General features: G+C 54.1%; 1 protein-coding gene across 6 annotated transcripts in view; it reads right to left on the reverse strand.

Annotated features, from left to right (window-relative positions):
- Positions 1–12,739, reverse strand: part of LARGE1 (LARGE xylosyl- and glucuronyltransferase 1) — a 428,233-nt gene that overhangs the window by 16,946 nt on the left and 398,548 nt on the right. For all 6 annotated transcript variants that reach the window (XM_036297621.1, XM_036297620.1, XM_036297619.1 and 3 more), the window contains exon 11: positions 2,866–3,029. In XM_036297621.1, the coding sequence (XP_036153514.1) occupies positions 2,866–3,029 (164 nt within the window). The remainder of the gene's footprint in view (positions 1–2,865; positions 3,030–12,739) is intronic.

Here is a 12,739-nt window from a genome sequence, read left to right on the forward strand (position 1 = left end):
GCTTCTGCAGTGGATTCACCCACCAGCTTCTGCAGTGGATTCGCCCACCAGCTTCTGCAGTGGATTCGCCCACCAGCTTCTGCAGTGGATTCGCCCACTGGCTCGGTTTTTGACTCTGTGTCTGGGTTTTCCACGCGAGGAAGCCCCGCCCAGCAGCAGCTCACTCTGGCTGGTACTGAAGAATTACCTCGTGCTCTCCAACTGGTGCTTTCATCCGTCAGCTGCTTAGGATCACGTGGGAGGAGGCTTCATACAGCACATTCCCGGGCCCCCAGAATCTGTATGTCCAACAAGCTCCCGCGTGATGCTGTGTCGCCTGGCCCTTCGGAGTCACACAGCTCTGTTAGCTCAGCTAATGTTCTCTCTCCTCCAGAGGCCTCTCTCCAGAGACCGAAATCAGAGGAGGAGAGAGAACATCAGTTCTTCATCAACGTTGTCAAAGGGACAGGAAAGAGAAGGCGCCTCCTGGTGGCCAGGATGCTGTGATCAGGATGGGACCCCTCTGTCCTCAGCAGTCCTGTGGGCCTCCAGAATGGGAGGGAGGTCCCGGAGCAAACCTGCCAGCACCATAGGGCCTTCACTCTTCCTGAAGGGACTGCTGGAGGGAGCCGGCGCCGGAGCCTGCAGCCCCCAGGTCCCTGTGGCATTCACGCAGGGCCTACTTCTGACTCGAAGGTTTATAGACACATCCGAAATGCTTCCTAAATTAAAAATCGATCCAATGGGCACCAGCCAGCGGCTGCATCATAACCGCTGTGCAGCATGGAGGGGAAGGGGAATTGTACATCCTCATCGGCTGTGGCACCGCGTGGTAACTTTTGCTTATGTCCTGCTAAGTGTCTCTCCTTGGGGCGTGGGGTTCCCGGGGTCTCTGAGGTGTCTCAGTATGGCAGTACTTGTCACAACACATTAGGGGAATCGTGGGTCCTCCACGTGGAGGGTGGGGGGATGTATGGGGTCTGAAGGGAAGGCCTCTGGGTCAGTGTTTGAGGTCACACAGCCGGTCAAGGCCAGTTGATCTGGTGCTAGAGCAGCCGTGGGCAAACTATGGCCCATGGGCCGGATCCGGCCCGCTTGAAATGAGTAAAACTAAAAAAAAAAAAAAAAAAGACCGTACCCTTTTATGTAATGATGTTTACTTTGAATTTATATTAGTTCACACAAACACTCCATCCATGCTTTTGTTCCGGCAATCTGGTCCAGTTTAAGAACCCATTGTGGCCCTCGAGTCAAAAAGTTTGCCCACCCCTGTGCTAGAGTCTCTGTGCTTTTCATGTTCCCCTTTGTCTCATGTTGTCTTTGCCTGTTGCCTGTTAAGGTCACAAATCTTCTGTGCTTGTGCACGGGGTCCTGGAGGCTGGTGAAGCTCCAGGAAACCACGAGCCACAGAACCACGAGCCAAAGAAGCTGTTTAGTCATTGCTAACACGCAGTAGGAATCAGAAAGCAAGGAATCGGCTTCCTCCTGGGTCTTTCCGCCTCATTCAGCATGACTCACTCTCAGATGCACAGATGCAAGGCCCGCCCACTCCCCAGAGCCCTCGGACGACTTTGGGTACCTTTCCTGCCCGAGCGCTAGCTCTTCCCTTGGCGGGTTCTTCCATCACTCGTGACTAATAACAGCTGACATTTATCGAACAGGTAAGCGTGCCAGGCCCTGTTCTCAGCACTTTACAGGAATGAACTCATTGACTCCTGAGAAGGGCCCATGGAATCGCACCCACAGGCCGGACAGGCATCGCTGAGGTGGCGCGGGGGCAGAATGAGCCAAGCTGCTTTCCTGATTGTGGGAGCTGAGGAGGGATGACATGCAGGAAGCTGGGGCAAAGGCAGCCACTATGGGCCATGAGTAAATCAACGAGGAAGCTGGTGAGCAGTGGTGGGAGGGGGCCCCCAGGACAGCCAGGAACAGAAAAGTGGGGTCCCTCGGGGCCTTGTAACCACTCACCTCCTGGCAGCCAGAGAGATGGTCTCAAAAAAAACTCAAGTTAGATCTAACAACTTTGTGCACAAATCTTAAATAACTTCTCAACACATTTAGAATAAACTCCCAGTGTCTTATGAGTTTCCAAGTTCTATCGCCTCCATCTCAGGCCCTTCCCTCCCAGGGGCCTGCTCTGCGGCAGCTGCACTCATTCTCTACCAGGCTGTGGAACGTGCAAGGCCCTTCCCACCATGGGGCTTTCGCACCTGCTATTCCATCCGCTTTCTCAGCAACTCCTACGCCTGCCTCCTTTTCTCATCCTCCAGGTCTCTGCAGAAATGTCCTCCCTTAGAAAGGCTCCCCCTGACCATACCACCTGCAGAAGGCCCCTCGTCTGACACTGTTATTCTCTCTCCCGGGTCCTTCAAAGCACTCACCACAGCTTCACGTAGCTGTTCGTTGTTGCTTATATACTAGCCCCCTCCCTGTTCTCGACTCTGGCTGCACATCGCAAACTTAGAACACAGTCCTACTTCACTGGCCTGCAATGGAGCCTGGGCATGAATTTGTCTTAAAAGCTCCCCGGATGATGCAGACTGTCCCCAGCCAAGGCCGAGAACCAGGGCATCAGACTGTGGGCCACTAAGAGCAGGAGCCACGTCGGTCCTGCCTGCGAAAGGCTCAGTGGGTCCATCCATGCGGAAGGAGACGAAACAGCAACTGCTTTCCAGCGGTGACTGTGGGTCCAGTCTACGCGTTTCCCTTCTCTCCGTCCTCAAAGCCACCACCGTCACCGAAAGACAAGAACTCTTGGTTTTCCGTGCCGAGAGGGGGTGGGACGCAAGCCTACCATACCAGGCCCAATAGCCTCAGCTCGCAGGCCCTCCCTCCCTTCTCCAGGTGACCGGGTGGGGGCTGTGCGGAGGGGGCCGGCTGCCCTACCTGTCCATGGAGAGCTGCGCGACCAGGGTGACGTCCGTGTTGTCCGCGGCGGGCTCATACTCGTAGTGCAGGAAGTACAGGTGGGTCCGGTGGACGGTGAAGCGCTCTCGCCGGAACTCGTAACACAGGTCGTCCTCATCCAGCTCCGAGAGCTGCTTCTGGAGCTGCGAGGCAGGGGAGAGGCGTGGCAACGAGAAGGAAAGCCCCAGGGGGCCGGGAGCCCGCCCCTCGGCCCTGCCCTCCCCCGAGTCTGTCACATTGAACAGCGCTGACGGTCGAACACAGGACAAGATCGCTGTTTCCATCCCCCCCGCCCCGTGCAAGTCGATCCGATTTCAAAACGGGAACCACGAAGGGCAGCTCAGCCTCCGAGAAGGGAGACGGCTCTGAGCTCAGCAGGACGGTGGTGATCAGGGACGAATGGATAACCATCCACAAACGCCCTATAAGCAAACACTCTTTGCCTGGATGACCTAGCGCAGCATTTCAAACATGAGGGGGGAAACTGTCACAGAAAAGAGTGAGGAACCGCGCGAGCAGGGCCTTCGCGTGAGCTGATGCCTTTCGCTCCCAGAGCCACGGACTCCAGTCTTTGCACCAGGAGAGCAAAACCACACCAAAGCCTTTCCTTCAAAGTCATCCAGGCTGAGTCCGAGCCTCAGCGCCAGCCTCTCTTTCCCCCTCAGAACCTCTCGCTCATGAACCTGCCTGTAGACCGTCTCCGTCCAGCTCCATTCTGCTCCTTCCTTCCCAACTAGCGAGAGAGCAAGCTGACCCGCCGACAGGGATTGAGGGCTCAGCCTCAGACATAGCAGATGCGGATCCACGGACGCCCCGACCTGCAGGCTCAGATGCTGATATACCCCCCGTCGCCTGCAAACCCCACCTCCACCCTCCCAGGCAGGCGTCACTGTGCCCGTCATGTGGGTGAAGAAGTGCAGGGGGGAGTGAAAGAGTGCTGGCAGTGACCGGCGTGGGGCAGTGGGTGTGGGTGTGGAGTGAGCGGACTGGGGACAGGCGGGAGAGAGGCTCATCGGCTGAGGGAAACGTATGTGTCAAGATTACACGCGTGTACACGTTGGTGAGGATACGACACACCGTGCACGTAGAACGCACAGATTTGTCACATGCACATTGTATTTGAAAACTGATGTTTAAACATGGATGATTTTGGTGAAAGTCACACAGCTGGTTCCAACATTATTTCTGTTGCACCAGCCTTGTCCATCACATGAGGACATGTAGTTGAACACGGACTAAGATGTGCCTGGCTAGAGGGCCTAACCTGGCTGAAAGTAACGGAGCACTTTTCCAAGAAGAAACATAAAATCTCCAAACCAATACATAGTGTAGCTGTCAACAAGAAAATATGCTAACTCGCTCCTGTAAAACCTAGTGCCGGTTGAGACCATCGCTTGATGGATGACGCTATGCGGAGGATTCCACTCACTGCGCAGTTCTCCCTCTCCTCTCACGCTCGCCGCTGTCACGTGACTCCCAGCATCACCACTTCCCTCACACCTGGACCTGGGCTGCACTTGTGACTTGCTTTGGCGGATGATCGAATGGTGGGGAAGCCATGCTGCCCAGTCCTGAGGGGGTGGGGGGCCCCTCAAGGGGAGTCCACGGTTATGCACCTCCACCCCTGCCGTGAGGAGGTGCTGGGCCATCAGCCCGAGGGTGAGCCACAGTCTCCCCAACGGCCCCAGACGAGGGAGCGAGCCCAGCCCGGATCAGCAGAGCTGCCTCAGTAAACACCTCCCATACACCACTGAGGTTTTACAGGTCGGAGCAACAGACAACTGCCAGGGGGGACACTGGCATTTAGTGAGGTGCCTTTCATTATGTGAGCCCGTCTCGCGTAGCCTCTCGGGCCTCGGCCCAGTCAGTGCGTGTAGCATTCTCCAGAAGGCCGTGTCCAATGCCAGGGGCGCCCATAGGTCCTCCAAAGTCCTGGGGCTCACTGAGGTCCAGGGACGTACGACAGTCTCAGCTATCGGACTTTCTAATGGCGCAGAGGATGCAATCGGGATGCTCTTTAGCTCTTCGAGTTCCATCCCATGCCCTGGCCTACCTGAAGGCTGCAGCTCTACCAAAGGCGTGCGACCAGGACACGGGAATTCCTGCTCCAGCTACGACCCCATGAGCCGAGGGACCCGTTCTGAGCTGCAGGCTTAGACCCACATCCTTGCTGACAACTTTCTTGATGAAGATCAAAAGAAGACTCTCACCACACGAGAAAGAAACACGAGGGGCCAGGACACGAGGAATGCATGTGTGTATGGGCGTTCTCCTCCCCTCTGTGCACGCACAGGCACACCCCCCTGAGTCAGCGGGCATGCCATGCCTAGGAACATGGCTCCAAGAGTCCTTTTCTGAAAAGCACCCAGACAGTGGACTCCTCAAGGCAGGGGCTGCCCCACTCACCTCTGAATCCGAGCCTAGGACCTCTAGGTGCCTTGTGTGCTCAATCAGCCTGTATTGGACACACTCGGCCGCCTCATGTTAATACTAAAGGAAACAGTGGCCAATGAAAGTGCTCCCAGAACCTGAAGTACAGCCTGCCCTGCGTGGGAGAGGTCTATCCATAATCCTAGGGGCTAAGAAGACCGAATCTATGAACTTCACAGGATCAATAATGTGGTTCGGTGGCATGTATAGCCCCAGGGCCCTTGTGGCCACCCCCATGCTTAAGGGGTAGGGTCTAGGGCAGTGATGGTGAACCTTTTGAGCTCGGCGTGTCAACATTTTGAAAAACCCTAACTTAACTCTGGTGCTGTGTCACACATGGAAATTTTTTCATATTTGCAACCATAGTAAAACAAAGACTTATATTTTTGATATTTATTTTATATATTTAAATGCCATTTAACAAAGAAAAATTAACCAAAAAAAATGAGTGTCATAGGTTCGCCATCACTGGTCTAGTTGATACTCTTGTCTACCAACCATACTGGGTCTGTGGGAAGCACAGCAGGGGTGTAGTCATACCTACAATGTCAGACTCTCCAGGACTCTGGACCCCCCAGACACCTCCCCTGAGCTCTACTGTACTTATTACCAACACGGCGAATGGCAGCTCTGTTTAGCTAATATGGACTAAGCACCTACTATGTGCCAGGTGCAGTGCCAAGTGTTTACAGGTGCCTGGCTTTATTAATGGGCCCGGTCAGCACACGTCTCTGTGTTACAGCAGGAGCAATCGGGCTCAGAAGGTTTCGGTCATCGGCCAGTGACACAGCTAGAGAGAGGCCGTCTGGCTCCAGAATCCGGTCTTCGCAAACTGTGGGCCTTTTCACAACACGGTGACTTAGCTCTGGGGGATAGACGCGAGGGCCAAATGAGCTGGTGGAAGATTCAGTGCTCGGGGAACAAAGCAGGTCATAGCAATGCACACTCGGGATGTCCCCATACAGCAAAGAGACAGACAACCGCCGCACACACACACACACACACACACACACACACACACACACACACACACAGAAAACAGACCAAAGGGAATGGAATCCGTCACCGTGTTAACAAAGCTTTCCTCTGAGGGGTGGATTCGCAGGTGAACTTTATTGGCCTCTTCCTACTTTTCAGGATTTAACTAATTCCCTGCAGTTTTCTCAAATGAGCAGACGCATGTAGAAGTGCTTTGCAAACTGTAGAGTGCTGCACAGGCCTGAGCAACGTTATCGTGATTCCATTATGTACCTTTTCAAATTCTAATCTAGGGCTGCTTATTGCCGACTGCATGGCTGATGTTATCCAAGGGGAAGACGAAGACGCTTAAAAACGGGCTCCTTTTCAGCCAGGGTTCGTCTAGTCATTTCTCCAGGGGGATGCTGAGCCGGGGGGCGGGCTTTCATTAGCAGGACCCGAACGCTTCCACACTCCACACTCCACTCAGCCGCTCCACGGAGGAAGCGGGAGGCCGGGGCTCCTGACAAGCCAGTCACAGAAACAAAAGACAGATTCTCCTGAGATAAAATGCATTTGCTAAATTGCTTCTTTGAGCAGTCAGCTGAGGCAAAAAGGAGATTCGGCTCCAGGGAAAATGCCCTTTAAGCAGTTTGCCTTTATTCCTTCGCATCCTGAAGGACGGTGGCCTAGACGGACCTCTGAGCTGCCAGGGCTCACGGCTGAGGGTTCAGAGGAGTTGGAAGTGTGTCCTGGGCTCTGGCCAAAAGGACTTTTGTTCCAAGTCGGAAAAACCACAGAGGGTGATTATGGGGATAACTGGGAACTGAGATCCATCCCTCTGACACTCATTGGCTAAGCACCTTGAGCGAGTCGTTTTCCCACTTCCTAACGAGACGAGGAGTTTGGGCCTCATGCAAGAACTCTCAGAGGTCATGCACTCACTAGGTCAGGGACGGTGCTGACAACTTTGGGGGCACGTTCTCATTTAATACTCACACAGCCTCTATGCATGAGGGAACACGGTCAGTCCTGCCTTATATATGAAGACATCCATCACCTGAAAGGTTTAGCCACTTGTTCAAGGTCAAATGATGGGTGAACGGAGTTTCTGAGATATTTCCTCCAGGTATCCGAGTTCTTGACGTAATCAAGTCACTAGAGCGCCTTCGGCTTTTCTAGTTTTAACGCCAGCTAGATGGTTCTATGACTGGAGAGGAATGAATGCATGTATCCCCTGCAGAGGCAGGGACCTGCCATGCTCACCAATATTCACATTCTCCTCTCTTCCTGGGGGCACGGCCAGGCTGTGTTTCTGACCTTCCTGCAGTTTGGGGCCAAGCTCTGGTCAGTAGTATGTGGGCAGGTTCTGGTTGCCACAGGCACCACATTCAGGGCTGTCTCATGCACGGTCCTCACTGTCAGCCAGAGCAAGAACGTCCAAGGCTCCATGGAAGTCAGAGCCACAAGATGGAAGGAGTCTGGGATGCTGGAGAAAAACCACCTGCCAATCAGGAACATCCATGCAGACTTCCTGTGAGTCAAAGATCTCTCGCATGCTGAGCCCATTTTAGAATTGTTCATGTTACCTTAACTAACACTCCCAGCTGAACTCTTCTAGACAGTAAGCAATGGGGGCAGAACACAACGGACCAAGTAAGGAGTCCCCCTGAAGCCACCCATTTCTTATTGACGCCTCTCCTTCTGATGCCTGAGAACAATGGCTGGAAACATCTGGTGGGCAAAACAACCCTCAATAATGCTGTTTTATAAGTTCCACCGACTTTCCCTTTTCAGTGGCCTGGACACCTGTGACGTCATCTGCTCTTCCCTGGATCTGCAGGAGGCAGGCAGGGCTGCCCTCGTGTCCTCAGTTGGCGGAGAAGGAAGCCGGAGCACCAGGGGTTTGCTCAGAGTGGCTGGGGCTCTAACTCTCTTCCTCTGAAGCCTGCTTCAGGCTCTGTCCTGTGGTTTCCACGAAGCGGGTACGTTTTATGGAGCCATGCAGGTAGCGACAGATTACAGGCTCGCTGACTGCCTGCTGTGTGCATTAATCAACTAAGTTCCAGGAACCCAAACATTTTTCACCAGGGGCCAGATTTATGCTTTTGTGCAGAGGAGAGGCACAGGTTCAGGTCTGTTCAGCCAAGGCTCAGAGAGATTCCGCCCAGCTCTGACCTAGGCTCTGAGGAAATAAAGAAGGACAAGGCCTGGTCTCCATCCGGTCCCAAGTATCAGTATTAATGTGGACCTCACACACAATTCATAGGCGCTTACTTTATGCCAAGCCCTGTGCTGAGAATGCGGAAGGAACCCCAGTTTCTGTACTTAAGTTGTTCATAATTTCTGGGTGGGGGAACAAATAAGCAAGTTGGTAATTATAATACTGGGTGTTTATAACACAAACAAAACTTAATTTGGGAGCGGGGGTGGGGGAGGGGCATGTGTTATGTGCCACTGATCTAGCTCCTGACTTAGCTTCTTGGGTCCTCATGAAGCCTATTGGGTAGACTATGATTCCCATTTTACAGATGGGAAAACCAAGGCATAGAGAGTTTAAGTAAATGGCCCGAAATCCCACAGTTACTGTTCCTAAGATCCTATGCGGGTCAGTCTTGCTCCAGAGCTGCCCCCCTGCATTCTGCATAAGGAGCTGGTAAGAGGAGGGAGACCCGGCCAAAGGGAGGGAGAGCAGGTGGCTGCCGGAAAGGCCCAGGAGGGAGCCCTGCACGCGAGGACTATTACAACTGGAGCCTCGGGGTGTGGAAGAGAGAGGTGTGCAAGCTGGAGCTGGACAGAACAAAGCAGACGGGCCACGATGGCGAGCAGGGGGCACGGGCATATCCACTGAGAAGCTTGCCCCCACGGCTCCTCCTGCACCCCACCCTGTAGCCTCCCGGCAAGCGCTGGGGTCCTTCAGGCTCTGGAATGAACAAGCCCGGAAGGTCACTGGAGGCCGGCCTGGGCAGCAGCTGTCATAGGGCTCTGGGCGCTGTCCACCGGGCTCTGATGCCCACGGCGTGATGAAAGAGCTGGCGCCGTGCGGCTCACCCGTGAGCGCGATAATGCATTCTGGCTTTTCCCTGGGGTTTCTCTGGGATACAGCTGTTTCCACAGAGCCATCTGTTTTCTGGCACGGCCTCGCACGGTGGTGCCGGGAGATGTTTATGGAATCTGTTTGTATGTGTCTTATTTTTAACTCCTAATTGAGCCATGGTGAGGCCGCTGTCTTTTCTCCTTAGTGGGCTTGGTGTTGGGGAACAGGGCCCCGCAGGTAGCCCGGCACCCTGGCGGCTGAGGGAGGTGAGTCAGAGCCCTCCTCTCAGAGATGAGCAGGGACCTCGGAGCAGGTGGAAGGGCAGGTCTGGGACAAGCTTCCTGGCCAACCTACCGCCTATGGCTGGTAGCACTTTGCAGACCTTATCAGTGGTCGGCAAACTGCGGCTCGAGAGCCACATGCGGCTCTTTGGCCCCTTGAATTTGGCTCTTCCACAAAATACCGACTTCTGCACATGGGCCACGAAGTTTCAATAGCACTGTACATGCGCGCCCGCACGTGGTATTTTGTGGAAGAGCCACACTGAAGGGGCCAAAGAGGCGCATGTGGCTCACGAGCCGCAGTTTGCCGACCACTGCCTTAAACCCTTCAACCCTCCAACCGCCTGGCCTGGGTTTATTTGTGACCATTTTATAGGCAGAGAAACTGAGGTTTGTAGAAGGTGAAAGTGATGCCCAGTGCCACAGATCTAGTCCCGGGGCTGGGTTTTCTGATTGTGAGTGTAGGGTACTTCCTCTCGCACCCCAGATGCTTCGAGAAAAGGACTTGTAATAGTTCATTTGTTGAACAAGATCTGCTGAGCACACACCAGGAGCCAGGCAGGCTTTTGGAGGCATGAAAACATACTGATGAATAAAAGCGGATAGAAATCCACGTAATCACAGAGCTTTCATTCACGTGGGGGGAGATGTGATCAACAAAACAAATTCGTCAAGAATATGACACCCTGATAGGGGATGAGGGCCACGGAGAACAATAAAGAAGCTCTGGGGGCCAGGAGCACTGGGGGAGGGGCGGGAACTGCAATTTTAGGTCGGGGAGTGTTTTGTTTACTTATAGAAAGGCCACGCGGCTGTGGGCCAAAGTTAATACCAGTCCCGGGACCACCACCAAGCCCGCTCCACGATTTCAATTCTCCGAGCTCCCATGTCCTCCTCCGTAAAATGGAGACAACAGCAACTTGTGGGAGTCAGCGTGATTCTATAAGTGAACACGACGAGGAGACTACGAGGAGAATGAGGGAATGAGTTGTAGTGATTCTGTTCGTTGCAAACGTGGAGCGACACCCACTTACGAAGCAAGGCCCTGGTTTGCCGCTTAGAATTAGGTGGGCCTGGTTTCGAATCGTGGCGCCACCACGGAGGCGTTGCGTGACCCTGGGCAAGTAACTCCTCTCCAGTGAGCGCTGGTTTCCTCATCTGTCAAGTGTGACTCACGCCCACCACCCTGGAAGGTGGCGGAGATTAGAGTTGCGTTTCCCTTTTTCTTGCTCTGCAGGAATTCTTCATTGTCAAAGGCCAGCAGATGCAGAGAAGCCTTAGCTGGTTTGGCTCAGTGGGTAGAGCGTTGGCCTGCGGACTGAAGGGTCCTGGGTTCGATTCTGGTCAAGGGCACATGTGGGTTTGATCCCCAGTGGGGGGCGTGCAGGAGGCAGGTCTGGGCAGGGCACAGAGCAGCGTCCCAGTGCACGGGGACCAGAGGGGCTCACGCCGGGGGCAGGGCTGCCCACAGGCTCACGCATGCCCCGTGTTACTGTTTGGAGACTGGCACTGGGTCCCTGGAGGGCTGCTTGGCTAGGACACTGGGGTTTGGACAGAGAGAACGCGTGGGGCCATTCATTAGTGACGTCTGCTGCGGACACGGGATGAGGGAGCTGGAAGTCTGCGTTCACTGCCGATGGACTTGCAATTCCATATAAATGCAGGCACTCACTGGTGCCCAATCTTTTGTGGTTTTTCTTCTTTTTTTTTGCACTTTTTGGATATTTGCTGTTTGATCACTTAACTTTGAATGCAACAGTGGCTAATTCTTTCCTGTTGGCCTTTCTGACTTCAATACCCCCGGCTTCTTCTCTTTTCTTGGCTGCCGGGGGAGGGAAGGGCAGGGAGGGGCGTGCAGAAGGGCTACTCCGGGCTGACGGAGTGAAAATGACAGCTGTCAGGAAGGAATGTGCAAAACCAGCAGCATGCAGTGCGAGGCCATTTCCTGCCAGGAAAAGCAGCATCTTTCCCCCTCGGGCCAACTCCCGCCCCCTCAGCATGCTCAGTGCCACCGGCATCAGCCATTGCACATGGAGTTCTGTATAATTTAGTGGCCAAAGGAAGGGCATGTACTTTAGCAAGATTCCCACCCAAAGTGGCTCAAACCTATATATTTTAAGGCTTTGCATTTAAACAGGCGAGCTTCCTTTTAGCTGGAGCACCCCCTTTGGGGGGGCAGGCGTTCCTGATGAGAAAGCTTCACTCTATAAATACGGGGCTCAGGGAGACACGCTGTATGGAAACATGCGACGCTGTCTGCCAGGCTCTCGGGGGCATCAGGGGGTGTCCTTACTTGCCCCGGAGGACAGGCTCAGAGTAAGGAACTCCCTGCGGAAGGGAAGGTTTCAGCTCAGCATGGGGAAGGCTGGTGTGGCACCTGGAGCCTCCAGCAGGGGAGGCAGCTGTTGGAGGTGGTGAGCTCCCCGTCTTTGGGAGGATTCCAGTAGAAGCCAGATGCACGCCTGTTAGGGATGCTGCTGAGGGATTTTTGCCTGGATTAGGGGGTGGAGAGTTTCTGTGACTATTCAACTGTGTTCTGTGGAGTCCTGGGCTTTCTTGGAAATGCTTTAGGGGCTGGGTTGCTGAGGTGAAGGGAGAGAAAAGCTAAGGCATAGAATTCTAGCCTCCGTGGCCATTTTAAGAAATAAGAACAACCTCCGCCTACTGGATGCTTATTGCATCACACAGATGAACTGACTGGTTCCAGAGGGGGCCAGTGGATGTACCAGGGTGGATGGGAGTGGCTGTGCCCTGTTAGCGACAGCCGTTCCAACCACTGTTGGAGTCTGATCTCTTCCCAGTCACACGAACACTCTGAGTGCCACATGGGAGAGACGAAGCCCCTGATTTCCTGAAATTACTCATTCTGTTGGTAGCGAGGCCAACCAGGTGGCCTCTCCTTCCTACCGCAGGTCCCTCATTGGCAGGAAACCTTTCGGGGACCATCTGACCCAGAGCAGATGTGACAGCCCTCAGGTGCTATAGAGACAGGGTTCTGAGCGACCCTGCAGGTTCCTCTCCCCGCCAGGCCTTCCGCAGAGAGGTTAATATAACCTGAATCCATCTGAGGCACGACAGACTGTCATCAGATGGTTGGGCACTGTGGTTTGTAAAAACAAACCAACAAACAATGAACATGGTGTTCCTG

The sequence above is a fragment of the Myotis myotis genome, unplaced genomic scaffold, assembly GCF_014108235.1.
Source record: "Myotis myotis isolate mMyoMyo1 unplaced genomic scaffold, mMyoMyo1.p scaffold_m19_p_3, whole genome shotgun sequence".
In the NCBI taxonomy this organism is placed as follows: Eukaryota; Metazoa; Chordata; class Mammalia; order Chiroptera; family Vespertilionidae; genus Myotis; species Myotis myotis.